The following is a 22,547-nucleotide window of genomic DNA, read 5'->3' on the forward strand; positions in this document are numbered from 1 at the left end:
TCGCGACACGCAAAAGCATGGTAAACATTTGACGTTTTGAATAATTTATTTCAGTAATTGGCCATTTCTAATTATATCTTCTCACGCCTGCTTTCAGAAATGATCGTAAAATAGTTCTTCCATTTTTCATGTTTGAGAGCAGTCATTCACACTACAGTGTCGATCACTGTACGTCAAGTTCACTCACATCGCTTCTGCCAAATGATTCGATCACGGAATTTCATTTGGCATTTCAGCCTATCGAATCATTAAAATCAAAGTATTATTTGATTCAAACACTTATTTCTTTCACAAAAACGTCGAGTTTGTAAAACTGGAAAAAAATGAACCCGCTACATTCTCGCTGCAGACGACACACTTGTTTCTGTGACGTCACAAAGAAAATGTCGGCTATCCTCTTGTGTACGATTACCAAGGCACAGACGCCGTATCTCGGACAACGCCTTCCTGTGATGTGTACGTAGTACGTGTCGTATTATCTTATTAGCAGTTGTACCTAAAGCATAGCTCTCACCACTTTTCTGTGTATAGTTAGTTTAAGTGTGTCTGTCTTGGTTTTAGAATGTCAGCGCAGAGTGATTCTGTAATTTCTTGTTATGAGATACTGACGGAGTGGAGGAATAAACATATTTGCGTGTCACAGGTGTTTATACTTTCTGACCAATAAAACTACAAGTGTTCACTAAGCACGGATTTGAATTTATCATACTTTTAGTACAATCATATAACATTGTAACTCAAAGTGCGAAATATGCATGTGCTGTTTTACGTGGGAATGTCCCTGTGAAAATTATATGGCATGTACTGTCATCGGCGCAAAAAAGATCATGTCTGTGCATGCAGTGCTTTCTGACCAGTCTACTTTCCGAGGTATTTAAATTATTCCCGAATGTAATAAAACATTTAACGACATTTTCTTAGATCTTATGGAAAGTTGTGTACTGATTAATCTTCTCTGCTATAAAATTATTGCATGTGTTTTGTACTGTCAGTGCTGTGAAACAAAGACCTATATATATATATGCAATGTTATTTGAGTTGTGTGTATTTGTCAAGTTAGTTAAATATAAAAATATTTTTACTTAAAAGTCTACACATGCTATTATGTATTTTGATGTAGATGGGATGTATAATTAATTAGTTACTGCAAATTTAAAAATATACAAGACTGCCATGCAGTCTCATGTAAACACAAACACACATATAGTGTATACTGACAGGTAAAATCAGTGACCTGTGAACTACGTCACAATGTAGTACACCAATAAACAAGATTTATGGTTGTTTTGCATGCAACTATGTTAAAGATAAGCAACTCAACATTTCTGGTATATAACGTACATTGGTAAAGACCATATATAACTGATCATTTACTTAGTGAAAAAAAAAATGATCCTCATATGCAAAAGTTTCCATTTTAATATTGATAGTTGTCAGTAAGTGAAATATCCATTTGAATTTGCTTTTTTCAGAAATAATGCTATATATCTTCTCAGATTTCAGTGCATTTTAATACTTTAATGAGGTGTGGTTGACAGAAATAAAAATGTATGCTGAGTTGCTAATGCAAAAATGGCATATAATTACTAAACACATTATTAATTAAATTATGCTCTGATATTTGTTCTTGAGTGTGTAGGCCTGCTTGTATGCAAGTATGCTTATGTATTGTATGCATTTTAGAAGCTGGTAAAAAAATTAACTGGCCATCTGCCATTAATGGACTAGATTTTATTTATAGTTAGTAATATACCATATAAATCAGCATGCTTAAACTTGAAACAAGTAAAAACATTTGTGACTGAGAAAGTTTATGTACTGGATATTTATAAACAAAATATTGCAGTATTTACATTATCAGTGTGAATTTATAATTGTAGAAAATTTTTTAGAGGTTGAGCATAAGTTTTATCAGTATATCTTGCATTGAATAGGAAAGAGACAAGAGGTGTCCTGAATGATCAAGAATGTTAATGACTGTCTTTTCAGAATACAAATGATTTCTTCTAAGCCAAAACATTTGGCTTCATGCCAGCTGGGATTGTCCTGTCACACAACCATGATAGTCTGCACCACAACCTACATTGCTTAGGTTTTGCTTTCATCTGTTACTTTCCTGTCAGGTGCAGCTGCTTTTTTATCAGTAGCATGTAATTTAAAAGTCTCTCAGATTATGTTCACAGTCAGAATAGCTAGATCATTAATGATACTTGCATGCTCACATGTTTAAATAAGATCATTACAACATGCCTTTTATTATATATTGGATCGAGAGCATGATCATACATACATTCACTCTTATAGACATATAAGACATATATACTTATATACATGCACATACAGACGCACACACAGACACATATGCACGAATATATCTTTAGATAGACAAGACAGTTACTTGAATAATGAAAATTAAAATTCTACTGCACAGATGTATCATTTAATCATTTGTTATTTTTCAGATAATTGAATAATCAGCCATAGAATGTATTCTGTAAATGCATAAAAGAAAAAAAATCTGACAGAAAAGTTCAAGGATGGCACTAGCTGCAATAAGTGATGACTTTGACCTTGATGACTGTGGAATTCTCAGAGATTCAGTGACTTGTAAGTCACTTGTTTATTGTTATGTCAAAATCTTATAATCTGTAATCATTCTTTTGCACTTTCAGTAGTAACAACAACAACAACAACAACAACAACAACAACAACAACAACAACAACAACAACAACAACAACAGTTTGCTTGTATAGCACCCTCATTTTAAAAAAAGTGCATTGTTTGTTTGTGACTTGGTGATGGTGAGAGAGTGGAATACAATATGTCATTTAAAACAATAGTGTTCTGAAATCCTTATGATAACATCCCTAGTTTTGATTTTATGTCTTCATCCTTTGCACAGATTTTCCCACTGGTCTTCATATACATCCAGCTTAATTCATTTACAGCACTTTTTGTAGTTAACTGATCTACCATATATAAAGCTTGTGTAATTTACGAGCTTGTGCTTTTATTTTAATTTTACTTTTTCTTTGTTCCATGCCTACTCTAGCACCAGTAGATTTGAGGATCCAAGATATCAAGGCTTCCTTCTTGTTTAAGCTGCAAGTTGTTAGAGCTATATCAATACATTTAAAGACATCGTACTTGAATTTGAGCAAGTGTGAACAAAACATTTTTTTGGATGTTCACAAATTTATAGAAATTATTATAGTAATGCACTTGGGCATTTTAGTTACTGATATCTGTCATAATTTTTGTTATCTTTATTTTAGCTGCAGAACTACTAATTGATGATGATGGCATTCTTCAAGATGACATCAATGTTTTCAAGCATGTGGCTGGGACAGGGGGTCAGGGGACAGACTCTGGCTTTGGAGGAGATAAACAGTCAAGCACATCAACAATTCAGCATCTTCAGGCCAGCTTTGATGAGGATCTTGCTCCCATTGGCGATGAGAGCATCAACATCAGTGACTTTGAGGCATCCAGAGATGACCTCGATAGTATTGGCGGTGACCTTGATGGTCATCGAGAAGGAAAATCCCGATTCTATCATAAGTCAAAAAACTTGAGTCTGGAGGTTGATACACCAGGAAGCACTTTAGAGCATCCTCCGGATTTCAAACGGGAAGTATTATCCCAACAGAAGCTGTGGGGGAAAAACGAGAACAGGAGCGAAGATAAGAACCTCTTCACAGATGACTACTATCAGCAGCTGAGAGAGCTTGGTGTATTGGTGGAAGGTGCTGACTTCTCCAAAGATGAGTCCTTCAATGACGAGTCAGAGATGCTTGAGGGTCAAATGTCACAAGAACCTGGTGACTATGATGATCACAGGGATCTGATTGGTGAATACCTGCAGGAACAATATGACAGGGAACTTGCAGAACAAGAAGAAACAGAGTCACATAGCAGAGTGAGGAGCTATGAGATGAGTGAGGCGCAGGTCGGCCGACATTCACGAGCTAGCTCTGCACCTACGATCAGTGGACGTTCTTTTCCAGAAATCTCACCTGAAGATGCTGGCATAATTCTGTCTGAGTCACAACAAACAGAAAATGAGGATGAGATTTTCTTGATCAACAACCAGTTATTACCAGCATCAAAGCTGAAGGCTCAAAAATTGCCTGTCACACCATCAACACAAGGCAGTCGTCCTGGAAGTCGGACTGGCAGTCGTCCTGGAAGTCGGACTGGCAGTCGTCCTAGCAGTCGTCTCAGTACTGTGGGAAGTCGATCAAATACACCTCAAAGTATTGATAGTCGAGGAGGAGGTGATAGTCTAAGGCAGACTTTTCAAAATCACTTACAGCAACCAAGTTCTAGGCAAATTCATTCTCCAGATACTTGTCACCATGAGATGCCATTCAGTCATGAAGAACAGGTAGTGTCTCGGTCCGAAACAAATACCCCGCACAGGAGACGCACAGATTCTATGACATCAGAAAATATGTCTGCAGCAAGTCCTTCCAAATCTACAATTTCTAAAGCTCGATCACAGGAAAGCTTCTTTGAACTGGATAGACAGCAAGCAGTATCTGCAGAGAAAGGTCACAAACGACTGCTGCCTACTCCTAGTATTTCTGATGTAAATGAGTCATTTAAGATCAGAAGCAAAAGCAAAAGCGTCAGCAACATCTCTCAGCGTTCTGGCCCAGTTAAGCCCACCCATATGTCCATTTCTGAAATTGACCGCATGGCAACAGAAGAAGGAGGCATCAGCATTGGTGAACAATCCGACGAGATGTTAAAGAAGCTGGAAGGTGAGTTGAGCACTCAGCTGAAGCAGGAGTCAGTGCGCCGTAAACAGGCCACAGAACTTGTACAGCAGCTGCAGAAAGAATATGACATGCTTCTGTCAAAATATGCCCTGGCAGAACTCACCATTGACCAGATGCGACTAGGTGCCCGCATCACACTGCATGCCAATTCACCTACCCCAATCTCCACACATGCAGGAATGGTCTCGTCTGGCACAGGTGCCCATAAAGGCCAGATTATGCAACTGGCTCCACCACCAGTCCAAAAGGCTGTTGTTGATCACTTCAGCCCTACCCCAGGTAAGAAGACTTGATATGTTTAAATCTTATTTTAGAAGCTATACTGTAGCAACAGTTCCATTACATATCTTAATTCCTTATTATTAGTTTAAATTATAAGAGAAAGAATGCAATGACAGAGAAATTTTAGAAGTTTATTGTTAAATGCAGATGATTAATGGGATTCTAATTCTACATAAAAAATGTATTGAAAATATGGAATTGTTTATCTTACATTACTTGCTATCGAAAAATAACAAGTCTGTTACATCTTTCAATATATTAAGGAAACATGTATTTACAATGCATGAGAGTGACAATTGCAGTAAGATTAGATATGCCTAATAGTCAGCATAGTCAACATAGTAGTCATAGTCAAGTGACAATTGCAGTAAGATTAGATATGCCTAATAGTCAGCATAGTCAACATAGTAGTCATAGTCAAAAGATTGATGCTTAGAATGTGTCATACTCATGTTGTTTCAAGGACACAGATTTTATTTCTTTTAATTTCTTTACATTTTTTGTTTGTTTCTTCATATCATAGCTTTATTGATATATTTGAACAAACAGATCACCTTTGATAATTTAATGATTTATTTCATTGGTTTTCTTCCTTTTATTATTCTTTTTGTATCTTTACTTTTTGCAGCCAACACAGTCCTACTGCCAAAATCAGCAGGTGCAAAGAATAGTGATCAACATACCAACTCAGGTTCTCAGACAGAGAAAGCAATGACCTTTGGCAGTGCTGCCATTGGTGTTGGTGAAGATAGCAGTAGGCCAGGTGAGCCTGTTTTTAGGACTGAAAACCGAGTAGGCAATAGAACATCAGTGCCACCAGAGACAGTGAAGTTGAATCTTCAAACACAGGCATCATCACTTGATGATCGGGTGAGAAAATGTTTATTTGCCCCTGAAATATTTATTTTAAAGTATCAGTGTCTGTGTTGTCCATGATTAAGATGTCTGTGTGTGTGTGCTTTGGTGAAAGAAAGTACTGTTATTTTACACCCTTCCCCTATCAATTGCATTCCATATACATGGCTTTATAACGGGAATCTTAAAGAACCTGGCTATGGGATTCAGTGCTATACAATCATAATCATCATCATCTATATATATATATCATATATATAATGCAGTGAGTGCTCTGGGAAATTCACAATCCTCAATCCACTCTTTTCAGATCATTCAGTAAGTTCTCATGAAGTCTTTTTCCCATTATAGCTCTCTCACTTCTACACACTTCTTGAGGAGCAGCATCTGACTCTTGAAGAACAGGAACAGGTCTTCGACAACATTCGCACAGACCATGACAAACTGCGACGAGCATATCTGCAGGCTAAAGAGGACTATAATGTTCTGAGACGTTCAGGTAACAGGTTTACAGAATCTTGCATTGTTTGAAAACAGATCTTTAGCATATCAATAGCTTAAACCTGGTATATTTTTGGTAATGAGATATAAGTACAGGTCTGTTTTAGGTAATACAATCTAAAAGTTTAGAACATGGAAAGTGCAGGGTAGCACTACCCTATTTTTAAATTCACAGGATCTTCAAAACACATGCCATCTTTCTAATGTGTGGGATTACAGGTGCATCACTTCCAAACACAGAATTTGATGCCAACAAGGAATTAGAAGGTCAGTTATTCCGCTTGGGAATGAGGTTTGATGAAATTCATGAAAGGGTAGATTCAAACCTGAAGGAAAAGTCCATGAGGCGGCATCCTTTTCAAGCCAACCGTCATGCCAATGATGATGATAGTGATCAAGGCAATAATACTGATAACCAGGTATGCTGTAAATTGGCTATTAAATATAAGATTAATATGAACTACAAGAGGAAATAACTCACAGTTAAGGTGGCCACAATTTGAGATTCTCCTTTATTGTGACTAACCCCAGTGATTGCTGTGTTCCATGGCAAGCTGATTTTCTGTGAGAATATGTTTGAGATAATGGAGTTTCAAACTTTGCTTAAAGAGAAAATGTATTTCTAGCAGTTCAATGCTTCAAAATATATTTTCATCCTTAGAATTATTCTGATTCTTGTATGTATTCTGACCAAAAATTAATCCTCCAGTTTCACTACAAAACCATGTTGCCATGTATTTTTGTAGCGCACAATTATCTGACACAAAGTTCAAAGAGATCACTGGTCTTGTACAAAGATTTCCATGCATTTGATGGAGGAAATTGGAATGCATATTATTCTTCTTGCATCCAGAATTTTGCAACAATTTATTTAAATGTGCATTCCAGAAAAGTGGTAGAGAACAGGTAGTTTGATGATGATAATGATAATTGATGACAGTGACAACAGCAATGATGACGATGATTATGGTGGTGGTGATAGACTTCTTGTAAATCCAAGGTTTTTTTTCCAACTGATTTCTCCCTCCTTACTTTGGTTCAGGACATAAACAGAGGCAGTGAACAGGCTAAAGATGGCATGCAGCTAGCAGTTTCTGAATCTGAAACTGGAGATGAACAACAATTCGAAAAACGAGCCCAGTTTCTTCATGATGAATATAAAGCACTAATGGACAGATATCGACGTTTAAAACAGATGTCAGAGACACCTGAACGTGAGAAGGAGACAGACAGTCTAGTCAGAGTAAGTTTGCTGATGCCGCTGAGATATATGTTGGGGGTATTCTGTCCATTTCTTTACTAAGTCGAATACTGGGATTTATATTGTAGCACTTTAGTAGTGTACTAAGTTGTCTTTGTTTGCAGAGGGTAGGATCAAACAGCTCCCAGGAATATCCCTTTCTCTTGCCGACTGCATATATAATAGCCAGCCTTAAACTGCCCACCCACAGCCACTGGTGACTGGACCTATTGTTATACCAGAAGTTACAAAAGTTGCCTAAGACACTTGGGGAGACGATGACCAGACAGGGCGGGGTGGATGTGATTACGGGGGCTAAGAAAGGTCATGACGAGACAGTGGGAAAAGGGGGTGGATGGTTCTGGAACGTTCGACGAGGAGGGAATCAGTAGTGTAGCTTTACAGTTGAGAGAGGCTTTTTGATTTTGGAAGTGAGAGTGCAGGCCAGCCGTTTAGTAAGACTCTGAATAAAATCTATGGTTATGCGGCAATATCCATCTTTGTTGTGTTCTTTTACGACTAGCCCACCCCTATGTAGCCATCAGGGTCTGACATGTTGGTTACAAAATATGTAGTTCTTTACGAAGTTAAATCTACATTACATATTTATTTTTTAAAGCAAGATAGGCTGTGTGTTTGTTTCTGACTTAAAAGACAAAAACTTATATTGTAATGTTAGTTGTAATGGTGATGTTGGCAGTGATATTGTAAAAAAAAATACTGATCAGTATGTTGACAAAATTATGTCACGTTAAATAAGATAATGTGCAGTATTGAAAAATATGTTGCTGACTCTAACAGGTTTTCTTTTTTTCATAATTCTTTCATTTTTGCATTTCAGAAATTAAAAGACATCTGTAATGAAATGCCTGACATGTTCAGATTACCACCAGAACTACAAAAAAGGTGAGATAGTGGAAATGGAAGAATTAAAAAAGTTCAGCCTGCAGGCCAGCAAAGGCTTAGACTATTTATAAATTCTCCATAGTTTTTAGTTTACCTTTGGCATTGGTCTGGCAGTTTTTCTGGAAGTTGTCATGATCCAGTAGTTATTTTTGAAGAGGCATTTTTTAAATTTAGGATTTTATTTAGAATTAGAAGGCACTGTCAAATGATGGTAATATTGAAATGTTGTTCTCTATTAGGACTAATCAGAATTTCAAATGATTTCCTTATCAATTCATCGCCATAACAAATATGCATAACTCTGTGGTGGGAAAGTTCAGGCATGTCAGCATTGCTGCCAACAGTGAACAGGGCTATAGTGTTTCAAAAGTCTTTTTGATGGCAGTTCACATAAAGAGGTCATAATTATAATGTCTACAAAGCACATTTAATTTTTTTCCAAATAATTAATTCAAGATTCCTGTAATTTCATTGTTAGATCTTCCTAAATAGTATGAGAAGGAAAGGTGTCTTGTAATAACTACATAGGTTTCATACTTTATAATTTATAAAGAGTTTGGGGGAAAAATTTGCACAAAGCATTCTGGTATATTACATATGCTTGGTGCTCCTCTTCATTTTTAAGGTTTAAGGAATGGAAAAAGAATGAACGACTGAGACTGTACTACCAAATGAACAGTGTGTGAGTTTTTAAAAAAAAAATGCATTTAGTTTTGTGTTGTATGCTGCCAGTATATTACTGGGTGTTCCTGACATGACAGCAATGTGTCTGGTCTGCTTGTTCATATGTTGTCATATGTGTAGGAGAACACACTTTTTGTGTGAATTGCTAGTTTCAAAACTGATTTCCATCATCCTAATGTTGTTCACTTATTGGTTTTTACTGTTGACAAATATTTTCAGACAGCAGCCTCTGCATGAAATTCAATAAAGAACCTATAGAAGTCACATGTCAGCAGTTTATTTGCATTAATATATGCAGAGTCAAATATCTGATGATTCTAAATTATGTTCACTTTGATCAAGTCACTTCACATCTGTTTTGAGGCAACAGTCTTATGCATCCTGTGTATTCTTCTGCATGCCTTAACAGAATTGTCTAGCTTTGAATAGGAATTTTATTTTAGAATTCAAAACGGCTTGAGAGCCTTTTGCATGCAGTTGTCGTGAAGTTATTTGGCACATTTTTAATATTTTGTGGCAGTTTGCGTTTTTTAAAATTTTAGCACACTTTTTATATCTTAGCTGATCTTAGACATGTAGGTTCAGATCATAATGAATCTGTAAAAGCATCATTCAATACATTTCCTGCAAGCATCTTTGAAAGAAATGTGTAAACATCTCAGTTTTCTTTGTATCTTAGTTTTATTACAGCTCTGAAATGAAAGTATTTAAAATTGAAGTATCATCTGAAATAGAAAGTATAATGTGTTGTCTATTATTTTATTTGGTTTATTGTGTATTGAATATTCAATTGATCAATATTTCTTTAAATGTTTATAACATCTGCATTAAAAAAAATTGTTTCACTAAAGTAGAGATCCCTTTCACACAGATGGGAGCGACTCCAAATTCGAGATCAAAGACGATCTCCTGTATTGTCATCAATGACACAGCAGCAAAAGAAAACAGGAGACGTAGTTGGAGGAACTGTACCTTCCAGGGAGATTGGAGGATCTCGTGACATGTCACCACTTCCTAGGGTTGGTTTTTTTGCCTTTTCCTTCATAGTTACGTTTTACTTGGTTTGCACAATTCACAAAAGAGAGAAAAACGATGACCGCCTTAAAAATATATTTAAACTGTTTTATATCTTCGGTTTTGTAGTTAATAATCAAATGCACCTTGATCAATGTTTTATTGCTTCACTGAAATTTTGTTAGGTCCTGTGTTTGAGAAAGACTAGAAGGCACTTGGCATGAATCAAAATAAAATGTCCAAAAGCTTATCTCAAATGTATGTGCAGTCACAATCAAAATGAAACAAATGTAAACAAATAATGTTTCTGAGTGAAGTTTTTTTAATTATGTGCAGGGCCTGGGGACACCTGTCATGGGCGATCACACAATTAATGCATATGGTTTAAATCAGCATGGTGGGAGAGACATGACTGGGGATGACAATTTTAGAAGATCACTTAGCAGTCTTGCTGGCAGCCATTCCAGCATGGCATCTCCCAGGGATAATGACTCTGCAGGTGGGAAGTCATTAATAACTGACATGTGCTCGTCCAGTGGTTCTTAAAGTATTTTGGGCTGCAGACCAATTGACTAAAGTAAAAACCAAGGCCTAAAATTAGTCTGTACCATGAATTTCAAATTTAAATTGCTGCATTTGTTTCATTACAATTCAAAACTAAGTGTACTTTTGTGACAGTAGTAGAGTAATAATTACATAAAATTACATACTTCACAAAGTTCTTTATTAAAATGTTAGTGTGATGAATGTGGTTGTTTTTGATGAGATGTTAAGGTGATAAACATCACTTTGCTGACATTTGACTGTCGACTACGGACCACCTGACTTATGCATGCAGCCCACAAGTGATCTTCAGACCACATTTTGAGAACCACTGTGCTAGCTAACTGCATGGGCATCAGAGTTAAAGGGAATAGCTAAAGGAGCAGGTTGGGTTCAAATGATAGACACTGACATTCTGAATCATTTCTTCTCAAAACCTGCAGATCCAAAACCATCATTTCCTTGTGATCACATCTGAAACACATTTAAAGGGCCAAAGGAAGAGTCAGTCATATTTTATTGAGTGAAATCATTGATTCCATCCTGCACTAGAGTTCACCTTCAGTTTCCTAAGTGCAGTCTTCACAACACTGGCATCCTGGATGGGAGGATCATGCCAACATTTTCAAAGAGAAGTCTCACATGAGAGAGGATTCCTTTTCTTATCAAATGGTACCTCATATGTCATGGATTAGGATAAGTTTTTCCTTTGCACCACATGGCAGTTTCTGGCAATCAGCACAAAGCTGTAGTTTAGACATGATTGTAAGTAAACAGCTCATTTGAAACCTCAAAGATTGAGCAGAAATGATTCAGAACATCATTCTCTATCTTTCTAGTAATTTGCCTTCTACTTTATTATTCTTCATAATAATAGAAAGGGAGTTAATAAAGCATAGGATTTGTCATATGGAAATTAACAATACAGTTTTAAGGTTCATTCAAAAATTTTGAATTTTAGCATTTCCCTCATCCCCAGTTGATAAAATTGTGGACTATATTATTACTGTGGAAGTATCATGGTCAGGTATGCTTGCAGCTGGTCGTTCCAGTGCTCCTTTTTCTCCCCACCATCGTGAGCTTATGTCTCCTAGTAGTGCAGATGGAGCAGCAGCTCTCAGAGACAAGGAATCTTATGACCCTCGAATGCCTCGCCCTCATCAGCATAAACACGGCTTTCATGATCCCAAACTTACCAAGGTGAGGTCACTTGTGTATGTATTTTATATATTTTAATGCTTATGGGTGCACCGAGTGCTCATTTTTGTTAGACCATTAGAAAACACACAAGTTAACATCTCTTTCTAATATCTTTGACAATAGCTCCCAGACAGAGGAAGCTACTCCAGTCTTCCAGACAGTGGAATTTCAGACCAGGAGCAGCAAACCAAAGATCGTCATCACAATGATGCCCTTGCAAACCTGCCAGGACCAGGGAAGTTTAAACAGATGACACGGCAGAGAGGGGCAGATGATGTTGACAGTGGCTTTGTGGGCTCTGTTGTTGGATCCGAGGTGCTACAAAATCAGTCACATGATCAGGCTGAGAGACCACTAAGGCTGCAGGATAGACGTATTGATCAGTGAGTTTCTAAGCTGTCTTCAAAGCAAGTTTATCAGTTTCTTTTGTAATAGGATTTAATTTTGTCTTCTCCCTTTGGAAAAAGTAGCTAACCTTTTAATAAACAAAACAAAACAAAAGTACATTGTGCTGCTTTCATAGTTTTGCAAGGGACTGTTTCTTTTTTGTCTTCAAAGTCTTTTGTTTCTTTTTTTAAAAAAGGAATCCAAACAGGTCCTTTTTAAACAGCTCAGGTTCGACCTCCACAATTGCTACTTCAGCAGGGTCTAGCAGAAGAAGCAGCCTAAAGCAAAATCTCCCATCAAAACATTCATCAACAGCAACAGGAATGGTCAATCGGTCTGTGAGTCACAGCACTGACCAAAGCTATGACGGGGAGCTGGATGAATCAACAGTAAGTGAAGTGCGCGCCAAAGTCCTGCAGCCTAGGGATGTACCAACCAAGGAAAGATACTCAGTGAATCCATTGAAACTGCAGTTGTCAGAGTCTGTACCAGGTCATAAGTCAAAGGGGAAGGATGAGTCGGTTGAAAAGTCACAGTCTGTCCAGGAGAGCACATTTGAAGACACAAAGAACGAGGAAACAGACGAAGGTGAGCAGAGATAATAATAAAATATGTAATACATGACTTGACAGGTGAAATTCAGAATAAACCTAAGAAAAGTTACATATAATGATGAATTTGTTAAGCAATGTTAAGACAATGTTTCCCATCCATAAAATGTAAGGAGTTTTCAAATGTCCAATTGTAAATTTTTTTAACAGCTGATACATTTAACCAGCCTTAGAAAAAAGTACACGTCAGTGTCCATGTCTTAATATTATCATTTTCATGAACCTGAGTCTAAGAAACCGATTTAATTATTAGTACATTACAGTGGAACCTCGGTTAACGAACTTAATCCGTTCTGGAAAGCTGTTCGTTATCCGAAATGTTCGTTATCCGAAACAATTGTTTCCATAAGAAATAAAGGAAATAGATTTAATTGGTTCCCAGCCCCTGTTGACTCGCTAATATTTGAAAGTTACAGGCTATATAGGTATTTGTTTTAATGAGAACAGTTATAATGAAATATGAATGGAGTTAAATAAACATAAAAACATTAACGAAAGCATTTAAACATCAGGAAACTTGCCGTTTTGACGGCGTGAGTGGATGGAGGTGTGGGGAGGAAGGGGTGGAATTACTTGGATTCCCCCTCCATGAGCACACGTGACATAATAAAATCGGGGATGACTTCCCTTTTCTGTAGCTTTGAGGTTAAAGGAAAAAACTTGTCCAGTGTCTGTTGCTTCTGCCTTTTTTGTAAAACTCTTCGGTAATACGACATCACATTACGACAGACGCATGCCACCTTAACATACTTTGAAATCATTTCCTATTTCAATTCATTTGTTGGCCGCTTCCTTGTCATTACCTCACTACTATTAATTGCTCTTAATCTTCTTTAATGCCATTATTGAGGATTATCTTATTAAAATAAAGCACAAAAATCACTAAATAAGAAGGATGCGCATAGATAAGGAACGACTGATCGTAACTGGGTCTCGAGCGCGAATGATGACCTGCTGGTCGGTCACGTGTGGTTCACGTGGCTGTTCGTTATCCGAAATTTTGTTCGCTATCCGAGACAAACTTTTAGCGAAATTTTTGTTCGTTAACCGAAATATTCGCTATCCGAGGCGTTCGCTAACCGAGGTTCCACTGTATTTTTATTTATGCAAAACTTTGTCACAAAATTTATAACAAGTAACGGTGAAATATCACCTTTTGATATCTTGGATTTGATTAGTACAAAAAGTCATATGCAGTGCAATATAGTTCTTTATATAATTTGGGTATCTTTTATGTGATTTACAGAGATTTTATGTGATGAGAAATTAAAGTTTTCTTGCAAACTCTGTCTTTGATACTTACCAGGTGACCCAGCTTTAGGAGGAGCTTAGGGGATACAACTGCTTTTTAACCTAATTACTTTACCGTCAGTGGGATTAACAGTTCTGGCCTCCGAGGGCTCCAATGTATCTGTGTGCATTCACTTTAGACCATTATATAATGCTCCATGCAGACTCAGCGAAGGCAGGAAAGGCATCCAAGAAAGAATTTACAAGGAAAATTTCATTTCTTTATTAAATTTATCAGATGACCTCACTGTTAGGAGTATAACTACCAAACTTTGACAGAACCACACTCACATTGCAGTAAGAGAGGTGAACTGTATTAATCACTTGGAGAGAGTGGAGGTGAACCTGTGATTGAAAAAGCTGCTGTATAATCATCTAGCTGATTATCTAAAGTATTTTACTTGCTTTACTAAGCAAAATTTTGTAATTTAGGTTTTCTTTGCATGCCCTTCAGCATTTGAAAATGTTTGGTGCCAGATTTTTCCACTTCTGGGCCTGAAGAATCGGCAGCAAGAGTTTATAAATCAGTGGAAATAACAAGAGAACAGCATATTCAGGCCACTCAGCATGAAACTGCTTCTCTTCGTCCATCCACACCTCGTCGTCCACCTACACCGTACCAGCTGGAGCAATCTCAGGAGAATCACGTAGAAGATGCAGATAAAAAGAGAAATGGGTTGCAGCAGCAGAAAATGCACCCAGCTAAAACTTTGAAATCTCATGTAACTTCAGATAATGAACTTCACAGCATGAGCAAACTGAGGCAGATGCATAGATCACAAACTCCGCCAGTACAAATGCAACAAGATCAGCAAAGACCACAGAGCCGCGGTGAACCAACCACAGACCTGTACCATACCCGTGGACAAAGAGGTCACAATAGCGATGAAACTAAGGTCATTTCAGAACCAGTTAGGCAAGTCATTTGATAAGCTTTTATACCTTTGTTCTCAAGATCATTGTCAGATATTAATTGACTGTTACTAAAATTGCCAAGCACATGCAGAGAATGAGAGTTTAAAGGTGTTTTTAAAATTTTAATTATTTTTTTATTTTAGGAAGATGATAACTCTGACTGCCATAGATGACCTTCTATTTTTACTTGATCTTAGATTATCACAATTCAGGAAAATTTAATTTGCCTGCTTCCTTATTGGGCATTAATACACTTTATACTAATATGATACATTTTGTATATATATATCTTAAATTGATCTTTTATATTGACAGGCGTTCATCTTATGAAGGCAGACGAGAAAACCAGAGACAAGACTCTAGAGTTGAGGATGTTGGCATAAGCACCGATACAGATGTTCGATCTGATGTCACTAGAGGCTCTTCTGTAAACAGGTAAAGTGGATATATTCACCTCTGCCCAGGCAGGCTAGAAATGTTTGATGAGATTCTCTTTTATTTATAAAACCCTTTTTATAAGACTGAGTTATGAAACATTTTGTGAATATTATCCATTTTTTTCCTCTGCTTTTTTTTAATGGACAGGACACTGGCAAGTACAATAGTAGTGATATGCAGAGTTAATATGTTAAAGGTATATATGAGATATTGGAGATGAGGGATAGAATGAAAATGAAACTATCCACATACAACATTTGTTTACTGTCACATTGGTTTTTATATACATAGGAGCTGTTGTTATATTTTTCTAAGTAAGAATATAACAGCCGATATCAATACTTTCCTTTATTATTTTGGCATTTTACTGGTAGTGGTCGAAAAATTTAAGTTCCAGGCTGCGAGCACTTCAAGAAGAGATTGAGAGGCTGAAGGAAGGAGTGAAACAAGCCAATGAGAAGGCTTCTAATCCTCCACAGTTTCCTCCTCCACCCCCTCCCCCAGAGCGTCAGGACCCTGAATACTACGATCCCTTTGATGACCCTTATGGATTTATGAGGATGCCTCGTCGCCGTGCAAACTCTTTCTCTGGGGGACGGGTGCGAGATTATGATGAGTGGTATTGGACATTGCCAAATGAGAGAAGGAACGAAGATGGGGACATTCCACTGGGTTATGCTGCAGCCGATTCTTTTAACAGACGAGCTCATGGACAGAGAGACACACATGAGGCTTCCCATCGTCTTAAGCACCGTGTGCCAAGAAGACGTGCCAGCTACATGCAGCCAAAAACAGTAGATGCTGGTGGTGGTGTTGATGGTGAGGCAGCACCTGGAATGACATCTGAGCCAACTGCACAGGGTGCACAAGGTGCACAAAGTGCAGCACCATCTCAGACTGCCAGATCCATGCCCTTAAGAGGACATCCTCCTCCACCTCACATTACAGACCCTCAGGCTTTGTTCAACTATTATGTTCCAACCCGAAACAACATTCAACCAGCTTATATGCCATCTGCTACAAAAACAAATCATACAGTTCCTCCTTCTTCCTCCCAAACAAATATGGCTGACGTTCATGCATCAGCAGTCACTTACCAACCCCAGAGGAGAGCATCTGACTCACAGCAAAGGTTGAGAAAAGAGCCTTGGTACACCATCCGACGTGATCCAAGGCATTTGTCTGGTGGGGAGTATGTGCCTGTCTATTCACACCAGCCTGCAAGACCCGAGTATCAGCAGGCTGCAACCTCCCAGTCCTACATGGCTCCCAACACTTACTATGCTGCTTACCCTGTGGTAGGGGGAGTAGCTACAGCCCATGGTAATGTTGGGCATAGTTACTGGACAGAGGTGTGCCCTCTTTGTGGTGGCCCAGGAGGTCATATTCATGAGGAAGATGTGGAGCCTGTCTATGGATATGCCGCAGATGATTTTGCAACAGAGGGGTAAGTTGCTATATGTTTTTATGTAGTACATGATGAGGCTTACATTCCTCCCTCCCAAAAATAAAACATAAAATAAACCCTACTGACACCACTTTGGTATGATGCCTAAACACAGTATTGTCTTTGCCTTTGATAAGCATTATTGAAGTAGTAATAATAATCTCATGGTTAGAGTTAAAAGCTCACTCTCTTTTGAGTGCCCTTACTGTTCAATCAGAGTTTAAAAATAAGGTAAAGATAAGATCAAGCAATAATGTCAGAGATTATAGAAGAGCAGCACCAGACAAGTCGGACATGACAGGAACTACCCCAAAGCAAATATTTTCATATATTTTTATCCCCTTGTGTAAATATCTTTTTATGATCTTAGATTTAAAAAGGAAGCTTTACTTGAAGTGTGTTAAAGACAGCAGTGACAATCTCATTATAAGTAATTAATACTCCAGTATTGACAAGTTTAACTATTGACACATTTTCTAAGTCATTCGTTGCTGAGTTGCACAGGAAGCAAAACTTTGGTTCTCCTTTTACCTTTTGCACTCAGTAGCAGGCATCAATATTAATCATTTTCATATTTAATGCTTATTTATTCTGAATCTTCTTCATGCTGGTCAGAGATATATGATCATGATTGCAGGATGCGCTATAAGAGGCGATGGCGGTAAGATTGCAGTAAAAATATTTTGAAGATTCCTGCTCCGCTTATTAATGGTTGTTGTTCAGTTTTGTGTTTTTATTTTTCTTTGTTACATCTAACAGGTCAAACTCTGCCACCTAGCAAATTCTGCAAATGTTGTCAGCAGCAATAGATCTTTGAATTTTTCATCACATGTGCTGCCTGTCTGTTCATGAAATAATAGCTGGTGTTTTCTTTCATTACCTGTTTAATGACAAAATGTGCCATCACTGTTGTTAAAAGTTATTTTTGATGAACACTGCAATTTACCATCTTCACTTATTTCTAACATTGCCATTCCTTCTCCCATTACGGGTTTCATCTGAGTTTCCAAGCATTCTGGTGCTTGTCAGTTGTCTTTATGCTTATTACTATTTGAAATGCTGGGAAATCTGCTGTGTGTGCTTACTGAAAGGTGTTAGTTTTGATCTTCTCCATCTTGGCTCATTACACACATAGTTCTTAAACAATCTTATGACTGAACCTGATCCATATAGGTGTAGAAAGCTTGAGTCTGATATCACAGTTGGCAGTAAAAAAAAAAAAAAAGCACCCAACCATGATTATTTCAAATTACTTACGCTGGTACAAAAATTGTAGGCACAGTGCTTCACTCAGTATAAGTAGATTTAAAGTCATGCTTAGATTTGTTAACATTAAAGAAATTCTCATCAATTTTATTTTCGTGGAAGATCTGTTGATACATAAGTAGCCTTATTTGTATCTTGAAATGTATTTGAATGTCTGTGTGAATTCCGTTGAAACTAATATATGCTAACCACTTATCAGTTAATAACCGTTTGTCGAGCGGTTATGTAAGTTCCTCTAGTAAGCTTCTGCTTAGAATATGTCTCTGATGTGAAATCAGCCCTAGAAAATATATTTTTAATTACCGAGTTATTTGCTCAATTTGAAATTAACAGCTCAATTAGTATAATGAGAAATTATGAATTCAACCATGACATAATTGTTAAGGAGCTGTCCTCAAAAAGAAATTTTACAGCTTAAATTAATTTCAAGTGAATGATATCTATGCTAGTAATTTATTATAAAGATGTTAAATAATCTCAGAGTAAAAATTTTAAAAGTTGTCCAGATAATACATCTATAATTATTTCCTTTTCAGTTATATATATTGCAAAAATTGTTGCAGTGTTGAAAAAGGGTATGGGGGCAGGGGAGGCATTGTCCAAGCACATTCCTCATAATTTGGATCTAAGCAAGCAACTCATTGCAACATTGTATTTATAATATTGCATTTACAAGGTTGTATTTGCAACATTGCATTTACAACATTGTATTTGAGCTGATTATATATATATATTTTTTTTCTCAAAGACAATACCGAGGACGTACAAGGCAGAGGTCCAAATCTAGATCACAGCGCTACACACCAGAAAGAAGTTCCTCACAGAATCAGTATCTGGTGCGAGAGTATAGAGAAGCTGCAAGCGATGATTCTGACTTGGAGGAAGCAACCTTTCACAGAAGGTAATAGTTAACATTCAAATATGACAGTTTCTTCTTGTTGTTCCTATTCGCCCCCAGTGGAGCATAGGGCCAATATGACAGTTTACTCGGTGATAAAATTTGATGTGTCAGCATATTGTGTGAGAGCATACACTGGTTTATATGTATGTGCAATCTACATGACATGCAAGCAGGGCCGTGCTTAGGGGCAGGCGGACGAGGCATCTGCCTAGGGCCCCGCGCTTCAAGGGGCCCCGCGCTTTTGATTGACGAACGTTACAAATAAATTAATCGTAGGCTTATGTTGTAATGTGTATGCAGCGTGCTGTCAATGATAAAAGACGAGATATCCCTGAGGAAAAAAGTGACTTTAGATCCCAACTAAAACCATGTGATCGTGGCGTGAGGGCCCCGCACATGCCCTTTGCCTCGGGCCCCGCGGGGGCTAAGAACGGGCCTGCATGCAAGTATGAGGGAAAGAAGGCTGCATGTTTTGTGGACATACAATTTTTTTCTTTTATTATTATTATTAGGAATCGCAGCAAGTCGCGTTCAAGAAGCCATTCAGAAACACGTTCTTCTTCAAGACATAGGCACAGCAGACGATACCGACGGAGGAGGGATCAAAGTCCAGACTTGGTAATTAATAAATGAATGAATTAAGAAAATAAATAAATCTGCTTATCATTTTTCTGTCCATGTAAGATAATTGAACTCACATTACAAGCTGCTTAATACCCGAACATTTATCTCAGATTGTGTTAGTGATGCTTGAACATGTTGTTGGCCTCTCAGAGTGATCACTTGAACCATATAAGCATCATTATGGGGCATAGTGTTAATGGGCAAGTACTTTTGTCTTTGTGACTTATGTAATGACAATTATATAAGTTATGTGATCTTGTTTTTCTTTAGGCATTTAGATCTTTCTTTAAATCTAATCACCTCTTTCCCTTTTTCTTAAAATCTATTTAAAAAAACAATATCCTTTCTGCAGCTTGACTCAGATGAGAATGTGGACTTGAATGAATCACTTGTACTTTCTGAAGACATCAGTCGTTTGACAAAAAGGATGTTGGGCACCGTTCATGGTGAACTGGTAAAATCAAGAAGCAAGCCTGACTTTGGTTCTTCGTACTGGTGATACTTACACCATCAAGCATCTGGAGATAAAATTTGGTGAATCTGAATTTTTATCGCCTGCCATGTTAACATTGCTTTTCAAGAACCCTACTTTAGGTGAGGAAAACTGTATCTAAAATACAGGCTAGCTTTTGAGCTGCAGTTGTCTAAACCTAAGAAAAGCTGGAAGGCTTAATAAGTCTCAACACCAAAGATTTTTTGTCAATGCAGCAAAGCTGACATCACCTGTTACAAAGGAGGATTTTCCTTAAGTAGCATTTTTTTTAAAAAGGCATTTCAGTAACTTGAAGTCAAATATCTTACTTTTAGTGAGAGATTGGGAATTTGTAATTTTATTTCATTTTACACTGTCTCTCATCCTAAAGCTGCTTGTTTATCTGCAATAATTAGTACAAATACCCAATATTGTTCCAAAGTATACAGTTGAATGCAATGTGCTTGTAAAGTGTACACTAGAGACTGATATTTACCCAATACTTGTTTTTTAAGCAATATACAAATAGTTCAGCTGATTTTATACCCAGGGACTTCACTTTATTATTTTTTCATTCACTACTACTCATTTTTTTTACTGAGTTTTTAATGTGAGAATAATAATTATTGTATACACATAAAATAATTAGTTTGAATGAGCCAGAAACAAATATTATGAATGTAACTGTTGGCAAGAAAACAAGTGTTGATTTGAGATGAATCATGTAAAGAATTGTGATATCAGTGAAATTTTAGACTAATTAATTTGTAAAGTACTTATTGCATATTTTATCGATTCTGGGTCTTGAATTTTCCGGATACTAATTTTTGTCAAGTTGTAAATTTCTGGAAATTTTAATTGAAATTAACTGCATCCCTAGTATACTTGTTACTTCCAAAAAGTGGTTATTTTATACGTTTTTTTGTCACTAAGAGATCATGAAGACTGTCTTCTCGAAAGCTAGTTCATTCATATTTTGTGTTGAAAGAGAAATGACCCATACATATTTTTAGTGAACATTATGACAGAATGTAATTTGATATTTGAAAAGTTTAAGAAAATGTTTCATTATAAAATAGTTTATAAAAATAATGGCATACATAATATTTAAATAGCTTTAATATTTTGTATTCTTATTTTATAAGCCTGTTTTACTTTATTTTTCTTCTCTGTAATGAATTTTATTGACCATCTTGCTGTGATAAAATAAGTTTTTCAACAGACAGGAGGCTGTTTTGGTCTACAGTTGACCTCTTAAGTGCTATCTTTATATCTGCACATGGATGTACGCACTTAATTGCATCGAAACCTTGGAGTGCCTTTTGGTGGAGAAATGTGGAAATGGTCATGATGAATTACAGACAGTCTTATATCCACCAACAACTTGTAATCTCGTATTTCATTTCGCATATCACTTTTATCAACATCTAAAAACACTCATCAAAGATAATGCTGCTTAAGACTTTATCACTATCTACAATATGTTGCGATTGTAATATTATAATATAAAAGGACATTTTTCTCATGTTTTACTTTATCATATCTGGTATTGTAATGTTTTATAAGTCAATTCTTTTGGAAATATTCTTGTATTACTGCAGGCTTTTGCATGCATATCAAAGTTTTGTATTGCATTCCGTCCACTGAAATAAACATGATATGCTGAAAGTAGTTCAAAGTTCTCTCTCTTTAAACTTTAGAGCCCCTTATACAAACTCCATCACTGCAAGACTACAGTTAGTAAATTTGGTTAAAAATTATATGACGATATTTTACTAACTTCATATATTGTGATAGGGCTGCAATCTTAAACTGCATTTGGAACATAATGTCCACGTGGTGTGAAATTATTCAAGTTAACTCCGTACAGCCCAGAACATTGCTCCATGCTTGCTTGCTATTTTCATTTGACTGTAAAGTAAGAAATGGAGGCCCTACACACTTTTTCTGTCATGCACAGCATGGTAAAACCAAGCCCGTCATCACAGACTGACAAATATGCCCAGAAGTGCTTTGTCATCGGTCGTTAAACCTGGCCACACTGTGCTTGAAGCATTTTTTTTTTTTTAAAGAAAGCCGAACCTGAACGAGACTATGCCAAAGCAGTCTGCCTATTGCAGTTTCCAGTTTGTCCATTTCTTCCATTCACCTGTCGTATGGAAACGTAGATCGAGGGGTCGGTCGGT

The 22,547-nt window shown here is 37.0% G+C and overlaps 1 protein-coding gene across 5 annotated transcripts; it reads left to right on the plus strand.

Annotated features, from left to right (window-relative positions):
• The first annotated feature begins 338 nt into the window (after nt 1-338).
• Nucleotides 339-22,032, plus strand: LOC112576036. Of its 5 annotated transcripts, none has more exons than XM_025258251.1 (22): nt 339-456; nt 1,990-2,123; nt 2,463-2,607; nt 3,277-5,064; nt 5,696-5,937; nt 6,274-6,421; nt 6,643-6,842; nt 7,466-7,666; nt 8,505-8,569; nt 9,195-9,251; nt 10,125-10,272; nt 10,604-10,766; nt 11,838-12,010; nt 12,134-12,393; nt 12,594-12,985; nt 14,776-15,214; nt 15,529-15,648; nt 16,043-17,098; nt 17,736-17,759; nt 19,113-19,265; nt 19,778-19,883; nt 20,242-22,032. In XM_025258251.1, exons 3-22 carry the CDS (start codon nt 2,538-2,540, stop codon nt 20,386-20,388), a joined length of 5,952 nt encoding a protein of 1,983 aa, XP_025114036.1. In that variant the 5' UTR covers nt 339-456; nt 1,990-2,123; nt 2,463-2,537; the 3' UTR covers nt 20,389-22,032. The 5 variants fall into 5 exon arrangements, with proteins under 5 accessions (XP_025114036.1, XP_025114038.1, XP_025114039.1 ...); XM_025258253.1 differs by having other exon boundaries at nt 11,850-12,010; XM_025258252.1 differs by having other exon boundaries at nt 357-463.
• The last annotated feature ends 515 nt before the right edge of the window (nt 22,033-22,547 follow it).

The sequence above is a fragment of the Pomacea canaliculata genome, linkage group LG11, assembly GCF_003073045.1.
Source record: "Pomacea canaliculata isolate SZHN2017 linkage group LG11, ASM307304v1, whole genome shotgun sequence".
NCBI lineage: Eukaryota > Metazoa > Mollusca > Gastropoda > Architaenioglossa > Ampullariidae > Pomacea > Pomacea canaliculata.